Source organism: Lissotriton vulgaris, chromosome 5, assembly GCF_964263255.1.
Source record: "Lissotriton vulgaris chromosome 5, aLisVul1.2, whole genome shotgun sequence".
Taxonomy (NCBI): Eukaryota; Metazoa; Chordata; class Amphibia; order Caudata; family Salamandridae; genus Lissotriton; species Lissotriton vulgaris.
In genome coordinates, this window is record NC_141693.1 from 181,609,143 (window position 1) to 181,636,344 (window position 27,202).

The 27,202-nt window shown below is 47.7% G+C and overlaps 1 protein-coding gene across 2 annotated transcripts in view; it reads right to left on the bottom strand.

Moving 5' to 3' along the window:
- The window catches only part of STXBP1 (syntaxin binding protein 1), a 273,418-nt gene extending 248,503 nt beyond the window's left edge, over positions 1-24,915 (bottom strand). Inside the window, exon 1 of one of the 2 annotated variants that reach the window (XM_086921113.1) lies at positions 24,720-24,915. In XM_086921113.1, coding sequence (XP_086777239.1) covers positions 24,720-24,756 — 37 coding nt within the window. In that variant the 5' untranslated portion in view covers positions 24,757-24,915. The remainder of the gene's footprint in view (positions 1-24,719) is intronic. The other variant, XM_086921114.1, reaches the window with a different exon arrangement.
- Positions 24,916-27,202: the final 2,287 nt, after the last annotated feature.

Consider the following 27,202-nt stretch of genomic DNA (forward strand, 5'->3'; position numbering starts at 1 on the left):
GGACCTCTCTGCAGCGTTTGACACCATCAAGCATGTTATATAGTTACAGAGACTGAAGAACTTACAATGCAATAATACTCTGACAGTTCACTGGTTCCTTTCATTTCTTATTGGCAAACTCAAGCCACAATCATTCCGCCTTTCACAACGGAGCCCAAAGATGTTACTTGCAAAGTCCCAAAGGAATCCATTCTATCCCTGTTTCTTTTTAACATCTACATGGCACCCCTGGCAGCGCTACTCTGTAAATGAGGGTGCAGTTTTACATGGACGCTGATGATTCGTAACTTAAATTTAAACTGCACCAGCAGACCTCATCCGGTCTGTATAGCCCATCTCCATAGTTCAAATTGACTCGTACCCCGGTGGAAGTATGGCAGTGGATGTCTACCAGGTTTATGTAGTTCAGTGTTCTTCAACTGATGGACACACACTCTGTTGGAGGGGGTCGTGGAGAGTTCTGTTGGGAGGGCATACCCTAGTGGCATCACAGTTTTTGTGAAATATATTTTGAATACTGTTCCTTTTGTTATGTATTTTGTGGCCTTATTTTTTAAGGCAGTTTGGCTATTATTGCAAATTCTCCTTCTCAATGTAAAGCCGATTGCAGTAACACTGGAAGCTCGGTAAGGAAGCGAGGATGGGCAGGGAGGCGGAGTGTTGTACCAGAAAGCACTTGTAATTTTTTAGCTGTCTGCACACATTTAGCCTGCTTGTCAGTTAAAATGCAGTGTATTTTGGCATTTTATCCCAATATTTGCTGGGACCTAAAAGTTAAGCAGAATGTGCTAAAACTTGCAGAGTTTGGCTGACCAGATTCTAACCAGACACAGAAGTAGCACACAGTGTGTGGCAGTGAGTTTCAAACACTGAAAAACGGTTTTACCTCTTCGATGCGTCGGATGACCCGTTGGTGGGCGTGTGCGTCGGACGGCCGGGGGCCGTCCAAACTCCGCACGTGTCAAATTCCAGCGAACCGCAGCGGATTTTGCGCCCCGTCGAAGAGGTTAATTTTTATTAACTTTATTTACAGGGCTACATTTACATAACATTAGCTAGGGCCGAACCTCCACTCTATGCCCCTCTGCCGCTCTGCCGTCCTCCGCCAGCCCTTCCGTCTCCCCTCTGCTAGGCGCATGCACCTGACCTCCTACACTGCCTGCAAGAAAAAGATAAATAACTCGAGGTGTTTCAGACAGTAAAGGCTCCTATGGAGAAGTGTGGCTCAATGGTTAGAGTGGCAGACCCTGATGCAGAGATCTAGCCTGGGACTAGGGTTCAATTCCCCGCCTCGGCGGGTCTTGGGCTCAAAAATTCCACGGACCTGATAATTCTCGCCTCGGTTCCTATTCCAATCATGGAGTCCCACTCTGCAACTCTGGGCAATAGCTTGCTTAATCTCCACAATGGCCCCCACAATGCTAAGGATGCCTGGCCTCCACATTGGGGGTGCCCAGGAGTGGACGCCTCACAGGAAAAGCCAGGGTGGGTTCCACAGCGGTATTCGTACAAGCGCCTTGAGACCCTTGCGGGTGAGTAGTGCGCTATACAAGTATCAATTTACATTTATGGAAACTAGTACATATGTTTCAATTCTGCTTTGCAGGATGACTTGAAGTTTGTGGCAAAAAGTGAGACATATTCTTAAAATTAGGAAAAGCGTGGGGACTGTGGGACAGTCCTCTGAAAATAGGGACTATCTGGGGATATCCGGGACGTCTGGTCACCCTGCCTAGAGTTTTCCATCAAGCACGAACATTTTATGTAATAAAATATATCCTAACCGGCTATGTTTTAATGTATTGCTTGTTTTGTGTTTGTTCATTTCTATATGCCAAAATGTGCATTTCTTCTGGTTCCTTATTAGTTGTTGTGTGAGGAAAAACATGAGTAAATATGTTAAGTTGAAGTCTCTTCCATGACTGTGTTTGCTGCACACGTCATCAGCTCAACGTTCTACGTCATGTCCTTTATACGCTCCTGGATGTGCCATGCAAATGGCTGATGGTGCTCTATCGAAGTGCCAAATAACAATCGGTCAAACTGTAATCCTATTACAACTGAGGTCATTATATTTAATCTTGATTTCAGAATTATGCCTTCGTTTTTTATTGGAATCTGTCCAACACTTTATTTGTATATAAAAGCCGGTTTAAAATTTTGATATCCAGTTATCACAAGTTCAGGTTGCTTTGGTGCTACAGTTTGTTTTTAACATATAAGACTCTGCACCTCCTCCTTCCGGATTTTGACCTCCACTATGTGGGACCATGCTTGCTTGTAAATTTGCTTTATTGAATTCAGAAGCAAAAACAGGTATTGCATTGCATTGAAGAGACCACATGCATAACAAGCACTGGCGTTGCCAATAGGTCTCGCAGTAGGAAAGTTGGAGCTATTGGTTTTGTAAATAACATTTTATATTTATATATTGTTATTGACAATGCCAATAACGATATATAAATATAAAATGTCATTTAGAAAACCAATAGCTCCAACTTTCCTACTGCGAGACCTATTGGCAACGCCAGTGCTTGTTGAACAGTTTTGCTCTTTTGTTGTTGGGTTCGCATCATGGAGGGGGGCACACGTTCGCACACAGTACTTAGAACTCATGTTTCAGTGTGTGGTAGGAGGTTTCTCGTTGTGAGTTGCTAGGGCCAGGCAGGTCATGCTTGCAGCCCTGGTCGTCCCTTGCACTTTGTCTGGTATGCGTAACTTGCATTTCGCACAGGGCGATTCTGTGAAATCACTCGGTGGCCCCTCCACATTTTCCCAGCCTGCCAACATCATATGCACCAGCTCTGTTATGTGCAAACGTTCCTACATGTTTAAGTAAACAGCTTTGCTGTTCGTGTAGTCGCTGTAGCCCGAGGCTTAGGAACTGCTTTTGTCAAGACCCTTTGCTAATGTTCTTCGAGGCCGAATGTGCCCTCGGTGGGGAGGGGGGTGCTTTGTTTTCAGGGTGTGAAGGGTGTGAAGCAGCAGGGGCCTGGGGGAAGCTGGCTGGGGAGGGGGAGGAGAAATGACCAGATGTCCGTGAGGTGTGGGAGGAGTGCCTGATGCCGGATGGGGGCGGGAGAGCCTGGGAATGCGAGCGAGGGGAGGAGTAGCCCGAGGCTTAGGAAAGAGCAGGCTGCTAACTGCTTTTGTCAAGACCCTTTGCTAATGTTCTTCGAGGCCGAATGTGCCCTCGGTGGGGAGGGGGGTGCTTTGTTTTCAAACCTCCGCATTCAGTGCAGAAAGATTGTTATGAAGTGTGCAAAGTCTAGTGGTTTGTTTGCACAACATGGGAAGAAGGCATTTTGTGTTGTCAAGTGGCTTGGATAACGCGGCCTTTGACACCGTGATAAACCTGGCCCATGTGGCGTGTCTCCCGGGTGAACCTGTCCCTGCCTTACTCAAGGCCCAGGTAGGTGGTGTGCTTTCCCTGTGGTTAGTGATTGACATGTTTTTGGCACTTTTAAAGAGACAGTGCTGGGCTTTAGGAGTCAAGTACACACAATGATTGTTGGTACTTCAACTGGTTGGGCCACGCTTCTGAACATTCCCATTGGCGTTAAACTGAGACCCAGGGCGCTAATGGGTGGCCTCCAGCTAGCCAGTGTGTTCTCGTATGACCTTGGACCTGTGGATTGACTTAGCACCGTTTCATTTCTGCCTCTGTGTCTTTAAACACTGTTCACGAGTTGGCCCATCCTGGCACGAGCCGTACCCCAGCTTTGGCGTCTGCCACAAATGTGTGTGAGCAGGGATCCCCTGTCAAGCGATTTATTAAAAAAAGAAAAATGCATGCAAAGTTCTATTTTGTACCCTTGTAAAACTATGTTGCCTCTTCTTAAACTTCAAACTTTAACATGCCGCCTGGAAGTGAGTGGGGGTTGTGGACGTAAGCGTACGTGACGTCTGTAACGTGGTTACGATAGGGCGCCATTTTGAACGGAAAGCCCTGCGGTGGCGGGAAAATTGGCGAAGTCCCGGGTCCGAGGAGGGGGCCCCGGTGAAGAGTAGAGGCGGCGGAGGGGGAATATGTTGGAGCGGGGTTTTCTCGTGGAGAGGATTTACGGAAAGGAAGAGCAGGTGAGTAAAGCTTTTTTGGGGGGAGTAAAGTAGAGGTATTACGCCGTTGCCTATTGTTAGTGTTGCCTTGTTTGTTAGAGTAGTTGTGTAAAGTGTAGGTAGCTTTTTAAGATTTGGATGAGGCAATGTGTGTGGTTGTTTATGATTTGTGTGTACATTTTTTGTGCGCTGACTGCGATACAGTTTGTGAGAACATGCTTTGTGAGTGTGTCTGCGAGTGTGTCTGCGAGTGTGTGAGATAGTGTGTGTGAGAGAGAGTGTTTTTAGTTGTGTTATGAATCTCCAGTATTAATTGGCGCACTGTGATAAGTAGTTTTGCTACTTACAGTTTGTGATGCTGTCTGTGTGGCAGGAGTGTTACTTCCAGCTGGAGATGTTGTGGCTATGTTTTTCTTTGGCTTGTACACTGAAATTGAGTTTACATAAAAAATAGAGCGCCGTATTGGGGTAGACGGATAGATTATGTAGTGATTTTTAACAAACAAATAATCTAGCCTTCCCGGAGATTACATTGAAATACATGTTTATTTTTACTGCTATTGCACCATGTTGTTGGATATAGTTGTGAACGGTACAGAACATTATGCGGCTGTGCTATAAAGTGTTTTTTTTTAAAATATGTCTGAGCAAGATGCTGTTACAGTGCTACTGGCGCAAGTACGTGTTTTGTGAGTAAGTTAAAACAAGAACAAGTCGGGTTGAGGCGGGAGAGTGAGAGAGTGGGAGGGAAGAGCTGGAAAAGGCCAGGATCGGCAGTGCGGCATGGCTGTGATTGCGTGGAGAGAGAGGGGAGGTGCTGGTGTGGGAGGGGGGAGGTGCTGGTGTGGGAGGGGGAGGCTGTGATTGCGTGGAAAGAGAGGGGAGGTGCTGGTGTGGGAGGGGGGAGGTGCTGGTGTGGGAGGGGGAGGCTGTGATTGCGTGGAGAGAGAGGGGAGGTGCTGGTGTGGGAGGGGGGAGTTGCTGGTGTGGGAGGAGTGCTGCTAGGGGAGGAGAAGCCTGATGCCGGATGGGGGCGGGAGAGGCTGGGCTTGCATGCGATGCGCGTGCATGTACACGGGCACTGCATGAAAACCGCGGGGCTGAAAGCCCTTTGGTTTGAAGATGTTTTCGCCACATGAATTCTCGCTACGCTCGATGCGCTTGCGCGCATCGATAGGTCGCGAGACCTAAAAAGCCAGTGGGACAGACAAGCATGTCTTCCCTGAGAGTTGGGTTGCAGGTGATGTACATGCGGCCAATCATAAGTTCCATGCAAAAGTCATAAGTAATAGGTTGATTCTATAGGCAGAATTTCAGAAACCAAAACCAAGACCCCTCCCACACCCTCTTCCCACCCCAACCAGTGTGCCATGCCAGGGAGATAATGGCTAAGATGGACCCACAGTGAAGAAGAACCCCGCTCCCCATGAGATCACGGGGGTCAAGTGTGGTGTCAGTGAGGCGCAATAACCGGAGATATCTAGGACATGTGACTTCATTAAATTCGGAGGAAAGGAGGGATAGCAAGGGCAGCCAGACCTTCCGAAATGTAGTGTCAGTCTGTGTGAGGGAGGCGTGAATTCGCTCCATACCTAAGGTAAAAACAGTTTTTTTAAAAGTTTTTTTTAAAGCCATGTTGCTGTTTGCAATTACTGCTCACCATTGTTGTTTTCTAATAGATCTCTGATAGACGTCAGTGCCAAGGTGCTACATTAACAGTGCAAATGCGTTTTCTAAGTGTTACGACATAAGAAAACCGCCATCACAACAGCACACTTTGCCTACAAACTACCAGTATCTAGGCAGCCAAGCATCTGAATACGCATAGATGCTTGCCCCACCTTCTACTTCTGTTTAAAAGGTTTAGCTAATTATAAAGTTAGTAGCCTCCTTATCATTGTCTCGATTTGAAGGGGACCTGACTCTGAAACATTTTGCTCAGGGAGAACCAGCATAAGAAAGACCACTGATGGAGATTAACTCGGCTACGGCTGTTCGGTTGATCACTAAAAATAACATCACCAACCTTGATGCTGTGGATTGACCCAAAGCTATGGCCCCATGACCATACCATGTCAAGTGAGTGCACAAGTTGGTTATCCATATAGATACTGAGCTATCTCTAAAGCAGCAGGTGGCATGTGTGGGTAAAACCCAGTCAAACAAATACTCCCTTTTGTGGACCACATACACCATGTGCTGGTAGCCCAGGCACAGATTGTATCGCATCTCGACCATGGGAATGCCAGCTACCTAGAGATGGCAGACAAGTGTCTGAGACGGCTAAGGATGAGTCAGAACACTGCAGCCCGCTTACTGCCAGCCAGTCCAAGGCCTCAGCATAACTCACCCATTTTGAGCTAATTACATTGGCTACCAGTAGAAAAAAGTGAGTCCGTTATGAGGCTATGGTTATAATTCATCTTATCTTGCATGCAGAGGTCCACACTTTTAAAAAGCTAAACTCACCTTGCTTAGACCACACAGAGGTCTGAGATCTAGAGGCCTTTGAATTCTTGCCATCCCAGTAATCCAAACCAAGACCGTAGGAGATAGAGACTTTTCGATTAAGTTTACTAGAGAATGGAATAAGCTTCCCAACGATATTCAAGGAATTTCTCAATTTGTTCCCTTCTGCAAAGCATCAAATCCCTATCTGTTTGAAGTGCTGAAATAATTTGCTCCTCGAACCTGTATCATATTCCTTTAAATGTTTTTATTTCATCTCTTTTTTTACGCCATGAGGTTTTTGGCGAGCGTGTCCTCAAGAAATACTGGATGCGAACACAAAATACAAACACCCAATCTTAAAGACACTTGATTAAACAAAGCTAGACCCAACCAGTAGGCTTTAGGGCCTCATTTAAAAGCCAATGTTTCCTGACGGCGGAGCCACCGCTGGCTTTGTCCCTAGAATCTTCGTTATGACACACCGAATGCCACTGAAAATGGCTTCGTTGGGTTCCCAAGTCAGGGCATTTCCTCGAACACCATTATCACCGGCATCCTTTCTGGCTCATTCACCAGGTAAACCATGTCTGTCCCCAACAGAAATGCACTTCACTTGCCTCTAAGGCACTAAGAGAAAACTTCCAGGGTACATGCAACATTAGTTTTGTTATTCCTGTGACAACACCCCCGCCCCCTCTCCCCACAAACACACACATACACACACTTGGAGGGTCTGTCTTCAAGAACAAGTAATGGCAGATCCTCTTTCACAGGGATCAAGAAAATGGGCAACCCAATAACCCCTTGTGAGCTTGAGAGTTGGTTATAGTAAAGGTAAATGGCTAACAAGGGAATCATTCAAAAGAACAACTATTTTTAAAACGTACAGGATGACTTGCTTGTCCCATTAGTGACCAATAGAATCAAACTGGTTATTCACGTTGATATTAACATTTAGAAATAAATCAAATCTGAAGAAGCAGACGTATATAATGATTGGGTGATAAAAGACACCAATCTATTCTCAATACATGAAGACAAGGGGTGCAAAACAAACAACATCCAAACCTACATCAACAATGTATCTTCACAGTCCAGTAAAGCAAAGAGCTTCACACTCACATATCAATGTACGTAGAGTCCGCGCTCAAAATTGCGTAATGTCCATCTACACTAAAGAATGAAGAGTCCATATGTAAACAAACTATGATTGTGAAAAAGAGAGGTGGACATGACGTTGACGTTTAGGTCTCAAATGTTGGAATTCCGCGAGACCATCTCTAGGGCCAAAATAATATGGGAGGGAATGCAACAAATGACCCCTCAAGAAATCGAGCTGTATGGTACGACTTACGTGGATAAAATGTCAATCAATTCATGCAGGGAACATTCTCAATATTCAATCTATAGTGAGCGTTTTCGTAATCCAGAGTATTAGCACAAAATCCTGACAGTATGGATTGAATCCCAAAGTGAGGTCCACTTTCACAGTATGGTGCAGTGAATCTGCCACAAGTTTTCCCCAATAAGGTTCTCTCGGTGAATGCAGGAGCCGGTTATATGGAAAAATGTTGGGCAACCAGGCAGACACCTTTACAATAGGCAGCTCAGTGAAGTTTGAATGGAAGGCGTGCTGTTTATGCTTTACCAGTCATCTAACACGCTATTAGGGGTGTAGGTTACGTTAGTGCAGCAGGTGCATTGGAACCGGGGACCAGAGCACGACTGGACTAGGAACCAATACCGGCCCTGGCAAACAGCTCAGTGGGTGTGGGTGGAATGGGGGCAGTGGAAAGCACCACTCCCGTCTCACCACTGCTGCTTTTGTTACAGGGGGGCGATATTGCAGCTATGCTGCGAAATCGGTCTCCAGCAACATAAACGGCCCCTCCAGATGTCCAAAAATGGCCTCCACCCTGGCGGCCCATCGGAGAAACGCCTGTTGCCTGCTACAGCCAGTCCGGCCCTGGACCAGAGGCCTGAGGGGCCCAATGAACCCTGATTGATGCTGTATTTTATCATTCAGAAAGCAACCAGAGCATAGTGGCCTAACATGAAATCATATCCCCCCTGCCCCCTCCCCGCAGAATGTGATGAGGGGGTCCCAAATCTGCAATGTCCCCCCAAATAGTCATAGGTTTTGGGATGACTGCCCTCTCCTGAGGGTTTGGGCCCCCTTGAAGTAGTGGGGCCCCCCTGTTTGAGCTGGAGCCTGTGTTGAAGCCCTGCTGGGGCAGTGTCATCCTAAGGATTTTTCGGGCCCCGGGCAAGACATATTTTGGAGGCCATGGTTCGGAAAACTTTGCGCTGTATTAACCTTTTCTGCTATTTCAAGACTGCATGGTGCCAAACAATATTGAATTATATGCTAAACTTTCAGAAACTGGGTCATTCTAAAGCAATTGTGTCTTAGGCACAGATCAAAAATTTCTTAAGAAGACACTTGGCAGAGAGAGAAAGAGTCAGAGGCAGAGGTGAGCAGAGAGAAGGGAGAGGTGAAAGTAGAGGAAAAGACAGGGGTGGAGAAAAATCACTCTCCTAGGAGGCCCCTTGGAAGGTGCCCACATGAAATTTGGTTACGCTGCTGCTCTGAGAGAGACACTAACAAAGTTCAGATGCAAATGCAATACAAAAACTGAACCACACAAAGGATTGCCACACATACTACAGGTACATAGAGACACAAGATTTAGAGACAAACGCAAATGAGAGGCCAAGGAATAAACACAGAAATATTTAGCCACATACTAGACAGAGATAAATAAACACATGCTGCTAGAAACAATCACAACAGCAGAAGAGAGAAATAAAAATTCCATACAACAGGAGGGATTCATATACAACAGAAAGAAACAAACACACAGAGGCATTGTGTTATGTTACCAGCATTTTAGCCCATTCCTTTGCACTGATGTCACGTGGCCTCAAAGGGCCAGTGAGTTGCATTGCTTCATTTTCTGGCACATCTGGGGTGTGAGAGCCTATGTGTCTCGTATGTATTACCCCAGGGTTACAACCTTGGTGTTAATTCGGTTACCGATGCAAACTCCCAAGGTGGGCAGTATTTGCCCAGGTGCTGAGTTCACAAGTTGCCTATCTCGCGCTATTGGCTCACGTGTTTCTGACGAGGAAAAACAGCTAAGAATCTTTGATTGACAAATATCTCCATTTCTTCATTGAGTCCTCTCAATGCACATGGACGTTCCAGAATGTGCAAATTGGAGCACCCTTCTGAATTTCAGTTCGCACAAATCGTGACGTTGTGGTTATTGTTGAACCAGATTAAAAGCAAGTTGGGCCTGCCAGACACCATCAGGGAGGCAGCGCGAGGTGCGATTTGCCAATGGCACATGTGGAATTAGCTTGTGGCAAAATACCACCGGATTTGAAATTTTGCACCGGAAACGGAATTAACACCAAGATTGTAATCGGGGCCTAAGTGTGGATTGCTGGGTGGCTTTAAAGGACTCGAGAACCAGCCCTCAGAGCAGGCTTGGTCGTTTCCTGCACTCTCTTGTGAATGTATAGGACTTGTGGCACCCACATGTGCACTTAGTTATGCAGGACATGTTCTTATTCAACTGAACACACATGTAACCAAGAAACAGACAGACACAACAGGGATTAGGGGCACTATAGGATTACACATAACAGAGAACTATAAATACGGCGTTGCACTCATACATAAACAGGAACACGGTAAAAGACACACAACAATGTAACAGACAGGAGTAAAACGTCTACAGCGAAGAGAAACACGTGTACAAAAACACGGGGTTCATTATGCACACACAAGAATTGTGTAGACACCGAAGAGGCAACAGAAAAAGCACCCATAAAATTAAAAGGAGGGACACGCGAAAATAAAATTATTCAGAAAAGAAACAAACCCAGGTACGACTTGATACACATCAGTTGTTTTGAAACACACAGGTCTCGCTACACACTTCTGTTATGAATAAACGCACAGCTATCGGCACACAGAGAACTGTGCATACAACAGAGAAATATACTTACACATAATTGGACACGTACACAACTAACGAGTAGTGACTGCACACAGCGCAGAATAGACACTGATACAAGTACACCCACATATAGACTCGGATTAGTCCGTCACGTAAGAGAGGACATGGACACAGGCAAATGTGTAAAACACAACACAGGATTCAACACAAAAGTTAGGTATTCAAACACATCACATGTATTGATTCGCACAAGATTGAACACGCCACAATTAACAGACAACAAATGACATACTCAGACATACCATTACAGAAGCACCTGTACTCTAGGTACACTAACGAGGGGTGGGTAAATAGACCGCCCCAAAAACAACACTCCGTGAACACCCCCACAATCACAGGCATACACGTGCACAGGAAAAGGTGCAGCAGGGCCGGCCTTAGGCATGTGCAAGCTGTGCACCTGCACAGGGCCACCAAATCCCAGGGGCCACCACATCAATATAAATCCTTAATATAATAATCCTCTGATGATGGATACATATTTGTGTGGGGGGCCCTGGCAGGGATTTGGTGGCCTCTGGCTCTATACAACTTCGAAACACCATGACCCCCCCTCTTCACTGGCCTCCGCGCTTCGCCCCACCCGGACCCCCTCTTCCGGGGCCCCCTACCTACGCTCCCTGCCCAGGGCCACCATGAACCTAGAGCCGCCCCTGGGTGCAGAGCTGACAACTAACTAGTGAGGCGCCCTACTTGAAAGCCAGATGACATGACATGGCATGCAGTGGAATAAGAATGCACTCAAAGAATAAAACACAAATCAAAAAAAAAATACCTGTGACAAAACACCCAGAGGAATATAAAGGCTGAGAAGAGGCACTAACAATAACAGTCAAGCGCACACACAACAACAAAGCAACACACCTCCGTGCACACTTAACAGTCGACGCAAGCACATCACAGACAAGAGTGGAAATCAGAGCGGCAGTGGGGATGTGACACGCACGCACGTAGGATGCGCGCGCCGTCGCCTATGGAGCAGTTGGTGCAGCGCGTGCCTCCCCTCCTCCCCGAGGCAGGTGACTATGAACAAAGCGCCATATATATCTGCGGTGATGATGAGGGCGCGTCACACCACCCTCTCCGTGCACACAACCTACAGAAGAGAGCCAATGGGAAGCGTTCTCGCTGCTGGGGCAGGGGCTCGCGCTCAGGCTGTCCTAGGAGCCGGAGGCCTGCTGAGGGAGGTGATGGCACCTATTACTATATCAGAACACCAGTTCTTTTGGGGGTGCGGAGGGGGCTCACAGCTGTTCTAGGATCCCATAGTCTGCTAAGGGGGGGCGGGTTACTCACAGCTATCCGCGGAGACGGGTCTGCTGAGGAGTCACTGATGTCACTCACGTCAGAGTCCTGGGCACGGTCCCAGTGGGGGAGGGCTTCGTTTCTGTGCTGTCTCTAAAAATCAATCCCCAAACAACTCCCGCTTGGTACTATTTAAGGGGTGTACATTCCATTGGTGCGGCAGGTGCAGTGGCACTGGGACCCGAAGAAATGAGGGACCGACTGAGGAGAGGAGTTGGCCTAATGGCTAGGGCGGTCGACCTCGAATATGAGGAACTGGTTTGGAGTCTTGAAATGGCAGCTGAACATCCTGTGATTCTGGGCAAATCACTTAAATCTCCCCGTGCCTAACAAAAAAAATAAAAAATGAATGTTTCCTCATGTAACGCAACTGGTGCCATGTAAAAGGCTCTGATACCCAATTCGGGTCAAGTTCGGACAATATAAAACTCTGATAAAAAAAAAAATTTAAAACCTTGGTGTCTGCTGTGTTGTAAATTTCGAACAGCAGCTGAAGGGGTATTTCCTTCCTTGCAGCGGGACCCATAACACACTAGCTAAGCTTTCTAAATTAATGAGCCTCTCACACCCCACTCTTCTGTTTCTAAACCTTCTCTACACGAGGCTTCCTATGTTTGTGAGCAGAACACACTCTAACAAACATTACATATAAAATGCTTTGTGTGTTTGTAAGTCTCCCACGTACTTTGCCATGCTTATGAGCATCTCATGCTCTACTCCTTTGCTTTGTGACCTCGTGCGGAGTACCAATTTGTAAGGTTTTCTCACACACTTCACTTACATGCATTATCTGACTCGGCCTCTCATGTCAGTGTTCATTTCAAACACCACACTTCTGAAATTCACCCACACGCATCTAGTACTGTATATCACACTATGGGGCTTATGTACAAGCCCCTATCGCCACCACAAAGTCACTTTTACCCACGTTGTGGTGGCGATAGTGGCTGCGCCTTATGTACAAGGCAGCGTTAAGCCACTTAACATGGCCTACCGCTGCCTTGTACATGAGCCCCCGTTCACGCTATGGTTAGCGTGAAAGGAGTGGACAGTGGGTGTTGCAGTGGACGTACCACTGCAACACCCATTCATTTTAACGCTGCCCCCTATGTACAAGTGTGGCATACTTTGGAGGCAGCGTCAAAATCAAGACCAGGGAAAACCCGGTCTTAAGTTGGTGAAATGAGAGAAATGCATTATAGCTCCTCGTTTTAGCTTTTTCCATGTGTGCTGCCATGTGCAGCACACATGGAAAAAAGCAAAATGCCATGGTTTGTTTATGTACAGGAAGTACATAAACAAACCTTTAAAAAAATGTCATTTTGTTACTTTCATGTGTGCTGCATGCATGAATCAGCACACATGAAAGTGACAGAATGGCATTTTAGGATTGTTTATGTGCAGGAAGGGACACTTTCCTGCATATAAACAATCCTCCCCTTCACGTAGACACCCTTGCACCTGCGTTGGCACGAAGTTGCTAAACTTAGCACCATCGCAGGGGAAACGCAAGGCTGCACCACATTCTTGTAAATATGGTGCAGCCTTGCATTTCTGAAGTGGTGGAGAGAGGCATTAAGCAAGAAAGGCTAACGCCTCTCTCTGGCACTTCATTGTACATATGGTCCTAGGTTCATTGTTTGTGTGCATTTTCTGCTCCACATCATGATTCTTGCGTGTGTACCTATATCTCACCCACATGCATCTTAGCATCTGGCACACTGCAAGCATCTCGCACACGCAGTATGCGTCTCGTTTTGTACCTCACATACAAGCCTTCTTTTATACATATCTCGCAACTTCACTTTTCATGCCAGTGTGCATCTTAATGTACTGGGTTTGCAAGCCTGGGATAGAATCACCTTCTGGTGTGTATCGCTGCACAGGTTAGGCAATCCCAAAACAACATTTTCTGGACTACAAACAATTCAAAATGGGACAAAATGATGCCGCAGTAAAGGCAGCAACAAGAGGAAAACGTATCTTGTTTCCATTTAAACACTTGGTAAGATGTGTCAAAGCGTTCTAAGGCCTTTATGGGAAATGTATATATGCACTTGTGATACAATGCATAGTTTGGTCTAAGTGTTTGTCTTCACATCCACACGAGTGCACCACAGAGACATAATCTGCTGCAACCTGTTAAGTATTATCTATTTTGTGGACACATTTTGCTCGCAAACTATTCTCGCCACAGGAAATGTTCTCATAGTGTTTCACGATTTAGAAAAGGGGGTGGTGATGAACAGAGTGTCTGAGTTAAGCAGACCACTCTTACCCAGTCCAAAGATCAGGGCTTGATCCATCACCGTTATTTATCTCACTGCCCCATCCCAGCTCAGAACCTGGCTATATGCAAATCAGTCTGTCCCTGGCCCAGTGCATCATGGGAACAGGGCAGACTAAACTACCAAGCCAATTCTTCACCAGAAAGGAGACAAGCTACCGGGGACCGGTTTCTGGCATTTCAGCCTTCTTCGGCCCGGCTTGCTTGAATCCTGATGGAGCAGTGAGAAAGGGACTCATGTCTGAGTATACCCTGCCACACCTATAGTGGCCAAAAACGATTTAGAAAAGAGGGTGGTGATGAACAGAGTGTCTGAGTTAAGCAGACCACTCTTACCCAGTCCAAAGATCAGGGCTTGATCCATCACCGTTATTTATCTCACTGCCCCATCCCAGCTCAGAACCTGGCTATATGCAAATCAGTCTGTCCCTGGCCCAGTGCATCATGGGAACAGGGCAGACTAAACTACCAAGCCAATTCTTCACCAGAAAGGAGACAAGCGACCGGGGACCGGTTTCTGGCATTTCAGCCTTCTTCGGCCCGGCTTGCTTGAATCCTGATGGAGCAGTGAGAAAGGGACTCATGTCTGAGTATACCCTGCCACACCTATAGTGGCCAAAAACGATTTAGAAAAGGGGGTGGTGATGAACAGAGTGTCTGAGTTAAGCAGACCACTCTTACCCAGTCCAAAGATCAGGGCTTGATCCATCACCGTTATTTATCTCACTGCCCCATCCCAGCTCAGAACCTGGCTATATGCAAATCAGTCTGTCCCTGGCCCAGTGCATCATCGGAACAGGGCAGACTAAACTACCAAGCCAATTCTTCACCAGAAAGGAGGCAAGCTACCGGGGACCGGTTTCTGGCATTTCAGCCTTCTTCGGCCCGGCTTGCTTGAATACTGTTTCACGGTGTTGGATCTAGCCCTGATCTCTTGACTGGGTGAGAGCTTTCTGCTTAATTCAGAGACTCTGTCCCTCACCACCCCTTGTTGTAAATATTTTTGTCCACCCAAAGCGTGGAAGGGTATTCTCAGATGTGAGACCCTTGCTCATTGCACCATCAGGATTCAAGCAAACCGGTCCGAAGACGGCTGTAATGCCAGAAACCGGTCCCCGGGAGCTTGTTTCCTTCCCAGTGTAAGAATTGGCTTTTGTCGTTTGGTTTGCCCTGTTCCCATCATGCACTGGGACAGGAACAGACTAATTTGCATACAGCCAGGTTCTGAAACTGGGATGGTGCAGTGAGCTAAAAAACGGTGTTGGATCTAGCCCTGATCTCTTGACTGGGTGAGAGCTTTCTGCTTAATTCAGAGACTCTGTCCCTCACCACCCCTTGTTGTAAATATTTTTGTCCACCCTAAGCGTGGAAGGGTATTCTCAGATGTGAGACCCTTGCTCATTGCACCATCAGGATTCAAGCAAACCGGGCCGAAGACGGCTGTAATGCCAGAAACCGGTCCCCGGGAGCTTGTTTCCTTCCCAGTGTAAGAATTGGCTTCTGTAGTTTGGTTTGCCCTGTTCCCATCATGCACTGGGACAGGAACAGACTAATTTGCATACAGCCAGGTTCTGAAACTGGGATGGTGCAGTGAGCTAAAAAACGGTGTTGGATCTAGCCCTGATCTCTTGACTGGGTGAGAGCTTTCTGCTTAATTCAGAGACTCTGTCCCTCACCACCCCTTGTTGTAAATATTTTTGTCCACCCTAAGCGTGGAAGGGTATTCTCAGATGTGAGACCCTTGCTCATTGCACCATCAGGATTCAAGCAAACCGGGCCGAAGACGGCTGTAATGCCAGAAACCGGTCCCCGGGAGCTTGTTTCCTTCCCAGTGTAAGAATTGGCTTTTGTAGTTTGGTTTGCCCTGTTCCCATCATGCACTGGGACAGGAACAGACTAATTTGCATACAGCCAGGTTCTGAAACTGGGATGGTGCAGTGAGCTAAAAAACGGTGTTGGATCTAGCCCTGATCTCTTGACTGGGTGAGAACTTTCTGCTTAATTCAGAGACTCTGTCCCTCACCACCCCTTGTTGTAAATATTTTTGTCCACCCTAAGCGTGGAAGGGTATTCTCAGATGTGAGACCCTTGCTCATTGCACCATCAGGATTCAAGCAAACCGGGCCGAAGACGGCTGTAATGCCAGAAACCGGTCCCCGGGAGCTTGTTTCCTTCCCAGTGTAAGAATTGGCTTTTGTAGTTTGGTTTGCCCTGTTCCCATCATGCACTGGGACAGGAACAGACTAATTTGCATACAGCCAGGTTCTGAAACTGGGATGGTGCAGTGAGCTAAAAAACGGTGTTGGATCTAGCCCTGATCTCTTGACTGGGTGAGAGCTTTCTGCTTAATTCAGAGACTCTGTCCCTCACCACCCCTTGTTGTAAATATTTTTGTCCACCCTAAGCGTGGAAGGGTATTCTCAGATGTGAGACCCTTGCTCATTGCACCATCAGGATTCAAGCAAACCGGGCCGAATACGGCTGTAATGCCAGAAACCGGTCCCCGGGAGCTTGTTTCCTTCCCAGTGTAAGAATTGGCTTTTGTAGTTTGGTTTGCCCTGTTCCCATCATGCACTGGGACAGGAACAGACTAATTTGCATACAGCCAGGTTCTGAAACTGGGATGGTGCAGTGAGCTAAAAAACGGTGTTGGATCTAGCCCTGATCTCTTGACTGGGTGAGAGCTTTCTGCTTAATTCAGAGACTCTGTCCCTCACCACCCCTTGTTGTAAATATTTTTGTCCACCCTAAGCGTGGAAGGGTATTCTCAGATGTGAGACCCTTGCTCATTGCACCATCAGGATTCAAGCAAACCGGGCCGAAGACGGCTGTAATGCCAGAAACCGGTCCCCGGGAGCTTGTTTCCTTCCCAGTGTAAGAATTGGCTTTTGTAGTTTGGTTTGCCCTGTTCCCATCATGCACTGGGACAGGAACAGACTAATTTGCATACAGCCAGGTTCTGAAACTGGGATGGTGCAGTGAGCTAAAAAACGGTGTTGGATCTAGCCCTGATCTCTTGACTGGGTGAGAGCTTTCTGCTTAAATCAGAGACTCTGTCCCTCACCACCCCTTGTTGTAAATATTTTTGTCCACCCTAAGCGTGGAAGGGTATTCTCAGATGTGAGACCCTTGCTCATTGCACCATCAGGATTCAAGCAAACCGGGCCGAAGACGGCTGTAATGCCAGAAACCGGTCCCCGGGAGCTTGTTTCCTTCCCAGTGTAAGAATTGGCTTTTGTAGTTTGGTTTGCCCTGTTCCCATCATGCACTGGGACAGGAACAGACTAATTTGCATACAGCCAGGTTCTGAAACTGGGATGGTGCAGTGAGCTAAAAAACGGTGTTGGATCTAGCCCTGATCTCTTGACTGGGTGAGAGCTTTCTGCTTAATTCAGAGACGCTGTCCCTCACCACCCCTTGTTGTAAATATTTTTGTCCACCCTAAGCGTGGAAGGGTATTCTCAGATGTGAGACCCTTGCTCATTGCACCATCAGGATTCAAGCAAACCGGGCCGAAGACGGCTGTAATGCCAGAAACCGGTCCCCGGGAGCTTGTTTCCTTCCCAGTGTAAGAATTGGCTTTTGTCGTTTGGTTTGCCCTGTTCCCATCATGCACTGGGACAGGAACAGACTAATTTGCATACAGCCAGGTTCTGAAACTGGGATGGTGCAGTGAGCTAAAAAACGGTGTTGGATCTAGCCCTGACCTCTTGACTGGGTGAGAGCTTTCTGCTTAATTCAGAGACTCTGTCCCTCACCACCCCTTGTTGTAAATATTTTTGTCCACCCTAAGCGTGGAAGGGTATTCTCAGATGTGAGACCCTTGCTCATTGCACCATCAGGATTCAAGCAAACCGGGCCGAAGACGGCTGTAATGCCAGAAACCGGTCCCCGGGAGCTTGTTTCCTTCCCAGTGTAAGAATTGGCTTTTGTAGTTTGGTTTGCCCTGTTCCCATCATGCACTGGGACAGGAACAGACTAATTTGCATACAGCCAGGTTCTGAAACTGGGATGGTGCAGTGAGCTAAAAAACGGTGTTGGATCTAGCCCTGATCTCTTGACTGGGTGAGAGCTTTCTGCTTAATTCAGAGACGCTGTCCCTCACCACCCCTTGTTGTAAATATTTTTGTCCACCCTAAGCGTGGAAGGGTATTCTCAGATGTGAGACCCTTGCTCATTGCACCATCAGGATTCAAGCAAACCGGGCCGAAGACGGCTGTAATGCCAGAAACCGGTCCCCGGGAGCTTGTTTCCTTCCCAGTGTAAGAATTGGCTTTTGTCGTTTGGTTTGCCCTGTTCCCATCATGCACTGGGACAGGAACAGACTAATTTGCATACAGCCAGGTTCTGAAACTGGGATGGTGCAGTGAGCTAAAAAACGGTGTTGGATCTAGCCCTGACCTCTTGACTGGGTGAGAGCTTTCTGCTTAATTCAGAGACTCTGTCCCTCACCACCCCTTGTTGTAAATATTTTTGTCCACCCTAAGCGTGGAAGGGTATTCTCAGATGTGAGACCCTTGCTCATTGCACCATCAGGATTCAAGCAAACCGGGCCGAAGACGGCTGTAATGCCAGAAACCGGTCCCCGGGAGCTTGTTTCCTTCCCAGTGTAAGAATTGGCTTTTGTAGTTTGGTTTGCCCTGTTCCCATCATGCACTGGGACAGGAACAGACTAATTTGCATACAGCCAGGTTCTGAAACTGGGATGGTGCAGTGAGCTAAAAAACGGTGTTGGATCTAGCCCTGATCTCTTGACTGGGTGAGAGCTTTCTGCTTAATTCAGAGACTCTGTCCCTCACCACCCCTTGTTGTAAATATACTCATAGTGTTTCAGGCAGCCTGACTGAATCAGGTTAATGCTTCTTGCTCCCATTAGAAAGACAACTCTAGGACATAGGCGCTGTATTTCAGCAAAAAAACATTTTATTTCAACCATCATTCAACATCGAGGCCCTCTGACAGATGTGTCAGACTCAAAAAATACTGCTTCAGTGTTCCTGCATCTGCAGTAGTCTTTAGATCAAAGGCCCCAGCCATCTTTCCACATGAGGCGCAGGCTCGGAGTGGGGCAATACATATAAACCCCCAGAGAAATGTGGACTGAGACTTGTGTCTTCACAGGTGCCTTAATGGGCTTTGTACCAAACAGAAAATAAACAAAATAAGGGGGCACATCCAGAAAATGAGGGTAAATCACGGCGTCTCTGCTTAAATGGTGTGCTCTTGAGCTACATGGCTTAAGAACATTGACAAAGCCAATAGCTCTCCCATCATCAAGACTTATTGGTTTATGCAATGCTGTTTAATTATAAGAATAGCATATTGTTAATATTATAAATTTATACAGTGCACGAATACCAACCGGTGTCTTGGCGCTAGCAGCCAAGAAGTAAGCAGGAGCATTATTCAACAAACAACCGGGTCTTAATGGCTTTCCTGAACAATGCCAAGGAGGGAAGATTTTTGATGGTAAGAAGGAGGGCGTTCCAGAGCTTCATAGCTCCCACCACAAAACTTCTACCGCCCCAGTTTGATTCAAAAAATCTCTGAGAAAGTATCAATTTTGCCCCTTATGATCTGTTTGGAGAGTACCAATAGAATGACCGCTTCAAGAACTGAGGACCAGTCCCGTGTAGTGCCTTATATGTGATGCACAGGGTTTTGAACTTGGTACGACTTTTAATTGATAGCCAATGTAGACTCTGAAGGTGCTTTCTCACAGTCTGAAATTTGGGAATCCCCAGGAGGAGTCTTTCGGCTCCATTTTGGATCATCTGGAGCCTGCATAGTTGTTTCGTGGGTATACCGAGATATAACCCGTTGCGTACTTGCTGTCCCAGCCCCCCACCCCACCCCAATCCCCAACCCCCACCGCCACCCCAACCCCCACCCACACCCCCACCGCCACCACATTGAGTTGGTATTTTTCTAGGCATCACGAATACACGTCATCCACATAAAAAGACTGGTGAAAGGCTGAGTCAGCCTGCTGGGATTCGAACCCGTGAACTGCAGCTTGCACACTCATCTCGTGAAAAGCAAAAACACCTGCATGCTGTATCTCGCTAGCCATGAAAGAAGCACAGAAGAGCAGATGAATACATCACTTTTTTCCGATCCAGGCTTTCTGGAGCGGTGGATGTAGGTCAGCGGTGCCATTTGAAGCCCTGGTTTCAGGGCGGATAATGCTCTCCACGCCCACATAATCCCGTGGAAGGAGCTGGTCCGATTAAAGACATTATTCCACTTGGGCCTGAGCGAGGGTACACGTAGCAGAGACGGGGTGGGGGGACGGGGGTTTGCAAAGAACGCCTGAGAGTGCGTCACAGAGCCAGGCTCGTGCCTCTAAAACTGACGCTTGCTGGGCGCGAGCACAGTCGCACAACACCTTCCGTTAATCGGATCTGTCTGTACCTGTCATCATCCTGGATTCTGAGTATTCGATGCAATAATTGTTATGTTTTATGAAACTACGAGAAAATAATGCACTGTGACGACATGCCAGGTTCTGGATAATGTTATGTTATGTTATTTATTATTTATTAAGCGCACATACGCCCGAGGGCTTCTTGGCGCTGCAAGGCTGGTAGCTCTGGGACGAAGTCAGTCACAGGCAGCGTTCGAGGGAGTGTGCAGGTTTCGAGACAGCTTGCAACCCCTGAAAGGGGTGCGATTGAGGCGCAGCCATTTCTGGGTCCGGCTGGAAATCTGGACATTACGCAACAGTTCCCTGCAGAATGGCTTCTAGGGCTGGGGCCGAGCCATTCACACGTCCAAGTCACGGAGCTCTGGAGATATTGAGTCAGCCACTACCTGTGAATGGCTGATGGTTTGATACGGTTAGGGCAAAATCGCCCATGGTAATCTGAAAATTGTGTAATAGGCAACTGCCTCTGCAGGACAGGGAGAGCCCGAGGAAGTATCTATCACTCGTCCACCTAGGGAACGCTGGAGATTCTGTGACAGGCTGCCGGCTGGAAGGGCTGGGGTAGAGTCCTTCACATGGCAGGCTCACCGGGCTGGGGTGACAACTCCTGCGCTCCCTACAGGTATGCCAGGTAGAGTGCGCTGTCTGGCACCACCGTGAATACAGGGGCCTACATCTGTGCAGGGAGCCCTACGTATGCAGCTCTGCATACGCAAGCGGAGGAAGGGTGGGGGAGGGCAGATTCTGGAGTACAGGGCTAATGGAGCAGCAGATGGCCCACTCTGTCAGCCCCCATCCCCCGGCCACGCCGAGGGCAGAGGCGGCCAACCTGCTTTTAAAATGGGGGGGTTGTGACGACCTCTAGGGAGTGTCGGTGGTCATCTGCAATGCGATTGACCCTTCTGCTTCGAAGGGCAATCCCCCGGAGGAGGGCTACACGCGTCCAGTCCACGATGACTTATTCGAGAGACTTAATTGGTTCCTATAGCGTCACATGCTGCCTTCCTGCAGCTTCAGAGCGCTTTGATGCAGCACAGCACACACACAGAGGAGGCATCCCGCGTGTTTAAGAACATGGAAATTGTATTTAAGAAAACTCATGTACATTTCATCTTCTAAGATAAAAGCGTAAAGAAGGAATTGTGCATGAAATGTGTAATCACGTGCTGGGAGGAAGCAGTGCAAACGTCCTATTCTTTTTGTGGCGCCTAGGAGCGACACCGAGCCAGGTTCTAGGCGCTGTCAATCTAGGCAGAAACGGGAAGTGACTGTGGGACCACGGAGATCACGTGTTAAGCACCGCGCAGGACAGATAGAAGTAGGGAGGGAGATTCCAACATGGCCATATCGTTGTGTACAGGATGCATGCACCCTATATATGCATACATGTAACATGACAGAGCAGCAGAATTCAATGACCCTCTCCGCGCAGCAGCTGCCCCTGTAACTATCATTACAAGTCATAACCTGTTCCCAAAAACCTATCGCCCGCCTTCGGTATACGAGATATGTCTAAAGGGGCGGGTTGTTGATACATGCCGCTTGTATACACGCACGCGCACACACGAAATCTTTCGGGATGTAAAACATGACATCTCTTACGGTCTCAACCATGCACACATGAAGGGGGGGGGGGTAGACAGTAAATGTGTCTCAGTTAAGACACCTAATATTCTGGTACAACCAGATTATAAGTTTTTCCCCAAAAAAATAGAATTATCTGCATCTGACTTTGCTTATACACACACCATTTGCTCGCGATGCAGCAGTTCTGCACCCGGTTGACGGCGTAGGGGAAGGGGCGGGGCCGGGCGTCCCCGTTCAGTGCCCCTTTAACGCCTCCACAGTCAGATGTTACAGACACACGGCGGTTTGCTAGAAGGAGTAGACGGGTCTCCGGTACCGCGAGCCGCACAACCTGCGATCCCAGCGCCTCCATTTAGCAGACAATAGGGTGGCAGACGACGAGGGCGGGTCCACCTGTCCCAATTGTGTCCGACAAAGGCAGCTGCGTTTGTCTCCCCGAGAGGGGTGCACCTCTCCGGTCGTAAGCCACGCTCGGGCCTCATGCCTCCATTTTCAGACAATATGGTGTGGTGGGAGGGAGGGCGGGCGGGGGTCTCTTTGATAGCGAGGAGAGCCGCTGCATGGATTTTTTTCCCTTTCTGACATTGCAGATCCATAAATAACTGTCACCCCACCCCCCCCGCAGATCCGGGCCTTTTCACCGAAGTCGAGGGGAGGGGACAGGAGAAGGAGGCGCTCATGGACACATTGGTCCCTCCAGTATCCGTCAGGGCACCTATTCGATTGCTCCATTGGAACCATCCGAAATAAAACGAACCAATCACAGACAACCGAATTGCATGTTCCTTCAGCAATCGACAAGCATCCATGTGTGACCAGATGTATTACCCCCTCACACAAAGTAGGGGGCGCGCTCCCTGCCCCGGGGTTCGGGTCTACCTCTGCGGTGCACCAGGTGGCTGCATCCGTGCGACCTGCACGAATCAGCCACTCATTGGTTGGGTTGTGTCATGACTGGCCACCATTTTCCCATGCTGTATTCCCCCCATGTCTTCACCGACCCCCAGGAAGCCTGCTCATCGCCCTGTACCAGGCCCTAGAACCGCCATGCTCGGTCACGTCCTTTCTGTGTGTGTGGATGTGTGTGTATCTATCTAAACACACACACACACACACACACACACACACACACACATATATATATATATATATATATATATATATATATATATATATATATATATATATATATATATATATATATATATATATATCAGTATCACACACGAGCACTGGCAACCTACTGTCGACCTGTATGCCATAGACACGTTTCTTTTATATATTGTATTGTAATTCTATTGTAATTGCATTTGTATAGCGCTTACCACCCTGACGAGTCGTCAAAGCGCTTTTTTGGCAAGTAGCTATTTCTGGGCCCATAGAGGATTAATGTTGAATTAGTATAGTGAAACATGCAAGTACATTTCATGTGGTAGATATCTTAGTCAGTTATTTGGATTCGGAAGGATAGCAGAAGGATAGAAGAGGAAAAAGGGTTTGTATATATATATATATATATATATATATATATATATATATATATATATATATATATATATATATATATATATATATATATATATATATATATTTATATATATATATATATAGCGTTTGTTACCCCTGATGGGTATATAGGTCAGCTTGTGCCGCCTTTCATTCGGTTAGGCATATACACTGGCCTTTCTGTATGCCACCCAGCCCTGGGCAATCTATATATTAAAAGAGTCAGTCTGTACCCGATCCTGGTCAGTCAGTCTGTGGTCACCACCCCTTGAGAAATCTGTGCATTCCAAGAGTTAGTCAGTCTGTACCTTACGTTGGTCAGTGTATGTGCATCACCCCCCCCCCATCCCCCCCCCACACACACAATCTGTACATTAATTGACCCTGTCTGTACCTGACACCTGTCAGTCCGTGTGCACCACCACCCGAGCAATCAGTGCATTAAAAGAAATAGTCTGTCTGTGCCTGTCAGGGGTCAGTCAGTGTCCACCGCCTACCCCCGGTCAATCTGCACACTAACGTGAGTGTTTGTGCCTTAGAGTGGCCAATCCGTGTGCACCACCGCAAGTCAACCTGCAGCAGCCCCTAGTGAATAGGCCCGTGCACTGGTGAGTCTGTCTGCGCCATCATCTGACACTGCCACACTAAACACTGTGAACCACAATGATCAGTCCTCGGGCATCCTTCCCATGCCCGTCACTGGCGGTCACTCAGCACCATCCCAGGGTTGCGTCGGTCACTTGGACTCATCTTATGATCAGTCACTCCTATGGTCATTGCATGGCACACATTGCCAGCCCGTGCAAAGACCAGATCAGTGTGTCGGCGCCTAGAAGCACAGGCGCAGCAGAATGGGGAACACCCGCCCCCGCTCACGACGGTGGATACCCACAAATCGAGGGAAACCCTGTATCCAACCATCACGCACATACCCACGCGCACTCACACATCTCCCCTTCAGCCATCCCCGAGTTCCAGCACCCAGCCCTAGGGAGGAGGAGCCCACAGACCCCCCCTCTCCCCCAACACTCCCCCCACCACCACCCTCCCTTATCGAAGCCTCTCTTACTTTCGCCAACCACTGCTTTCAGTCCGGTGGGGGCCATGCTGTCCTCCTGGTTTGGGGTCCCTGCTTCCTTTTTCTTGCCCGCGGGTCCTTCCCGTTCTCCGCTTCTCTCTCTTCTTCCCCCCTTCTTCCCGTTCTCCGGTCTGTCTGTGGCGCGTACAATCCCCGCTCGTCTCTTCGCCGCAGCCTGCGATGCGCCTTCTGCGGCAGGGAAGGGGTGGAGTGCAGGGTGGAGGTGTGTGATGGAGCAGGGGGAGGGAGGGATGGCGAGAGAAGGGTTCTTGGACGTCAGCAGGGGCCCAGCCAATGGCGAGGCGGTCCATGGTTTTCATCATAGCCATGTTGCCCTGCCCCCAGAGCGGCAGCATCTCTGCATCCATCCAGTGCATACATCCGACCTGCTTTCGGACTGAAGCTGCCTGTCACGAGCCACCCCACCCCTAAAACACTGCAAGGTGAATTGCTACCCCGGGGGAAGGACAGACGAGGAAGCATGAGCACAGCAGAAAAAAATATGAAAAAAACAACTATCACTAGACACGCATGCACGTGACTTTATAGTTACATGTATTCTTATAAACACAGCCGGCAACAGATTCTGTGAAAACGCCTCTATACTCACGATGAAGCTGGTTAGCCCATATAAATCGTGTTTAAAAGTGCGCTTGCGCTTCAGACTGGGCGATAAAAATCGCTCACATTGGTCACAGTGGAGCACATTTTATGGAGGGCTCTAAAAAGTTGCCTTCACCATTGAAACTTCTATAGGACTGTTTGCTGCCTTCTGCCGTATTTGGAGTGCGCATAGAGCTTGGCCTAACTTTGTTTCGTTTCTAGTTTTCTTCAAATAATTTTTTATTTTTGCCAGTCAGTCATAAATAAGTTTATTGGGACACTTGTCCATAAAACATTCTAAAAGGATAGAAAACTGTTACATAATAAAACCATCCTAAACATCACAAGTACACACAAATGTAACCCCAACTTATTCTAAACCATCTTTAAAACACTGCCTAACCACAAGCTTGAATTGTGCAATTCCAACTGCCACATCTATAAAAACGCATTTCAGACAATAACCCCTTTTGCGTCCGACCTCGAATATGTTTGGGTTTTTAAAGATTGGAATCTTAAACACTTAATACGAGCAGATTCACAGAAGACACATTCCATAAGCACGACACGGAGCAAATTACATTCAGGGAACACATACAGAAAGCATTTCCATCCTGTACATCTTTATACCATTTGAGACTAGAGAACATTGAGTTACACCCGTCTCACTTGTAAAATTTAATTGCGTAGCCTGGTTTCTGGTACCTAAACCCAATAGGGAAAAGCCATATGCTGGCCAAGGGACTTTAGTGGGAAACAAATGGAAGGTTTCTCCCTCAAGTAGGCCTCGTCTAAGCATGGGCGAATTTTGCGAATCTCGCGTTCGCGAATTTTGCGGATTTGCGAACTCGCAATCCGCAAAATCCGCGAATTCTCGCGAATTTGCGGATTTTTTTTTGTGTTTGCGCGGGTTTCTGCCAGTTCGCGAGGGTTTTGTACAATGTCGCAAATTGCGAACTTACCTGTCGGGTCGCAAGTTTCGCGAACTTGTTGTTTCTACGTGTCCAGCCTGTTTGGGACACTCTTCTTCATCACTGCCACTCTCGGTCACCACTGCCACTCTCTGACTACTCATGCCACCCTCTGGCCCACCCATGCCACCCTCTGTTTCATCACAGCACCCTCTGGTTGTCCAGTCAGTGTACATTATTGTGGCAACGCAAGCACACCTTCCCTGCCTCAAGTGACCTGAATTAATTTGGGGCTGATTAAAGTGTCACAGAATATTTTTTTAGCTGGCACCTGCTTCCTTAGTGCTTCCTGATTAGTGATCTTTTGCACTTGCTAAGTGCTTTCATTGTTGCAAAATTAGTTACAACACCTGCCCTGCCCCAACTGACAATAATGAATTAGGGGCTGATTAATGGATTTGAACCTCCAGCCTGGCTCCTGCTTGTCTCCCTTAGCTGTAATTCAGGACCTTTGTGGCATATGTGTAACTATTCTGAGGTTCAGAGCAGGGTCACATAATAGTTGCAACTGGCAACTGAACTCTGGAGGGGCCCCTCAGGAAGCACTACAGGAAATGGCTACTAATGATGAGCCTGAACTTTTGAACCTGGTAAGTAGTTTCAGTTTTGCTAAGATCGTATTTCTGCAATTTTGCACTTATTCGCGGGGCGCGAAGTTGTACTGGGAAGCCGCGAACTCACGCGAACAGTGCGAGCAGTGCGAGCAAAATCCGCTGCTCACGGATTTGCGAATTTTGCGGGAGATTCGCGAATCTCGCGGATTGCGAATTTACCGAAAATCCGCAAAATCCGCGAGCGAAACGGATTTTCCGCCCATGCTTAGCCTCGTCCAATGTGTAGCCTACTTTTTCAGACGATTCCTCAGAACTTGTTTGCTTGGAAATGGAGACCATATTCCAA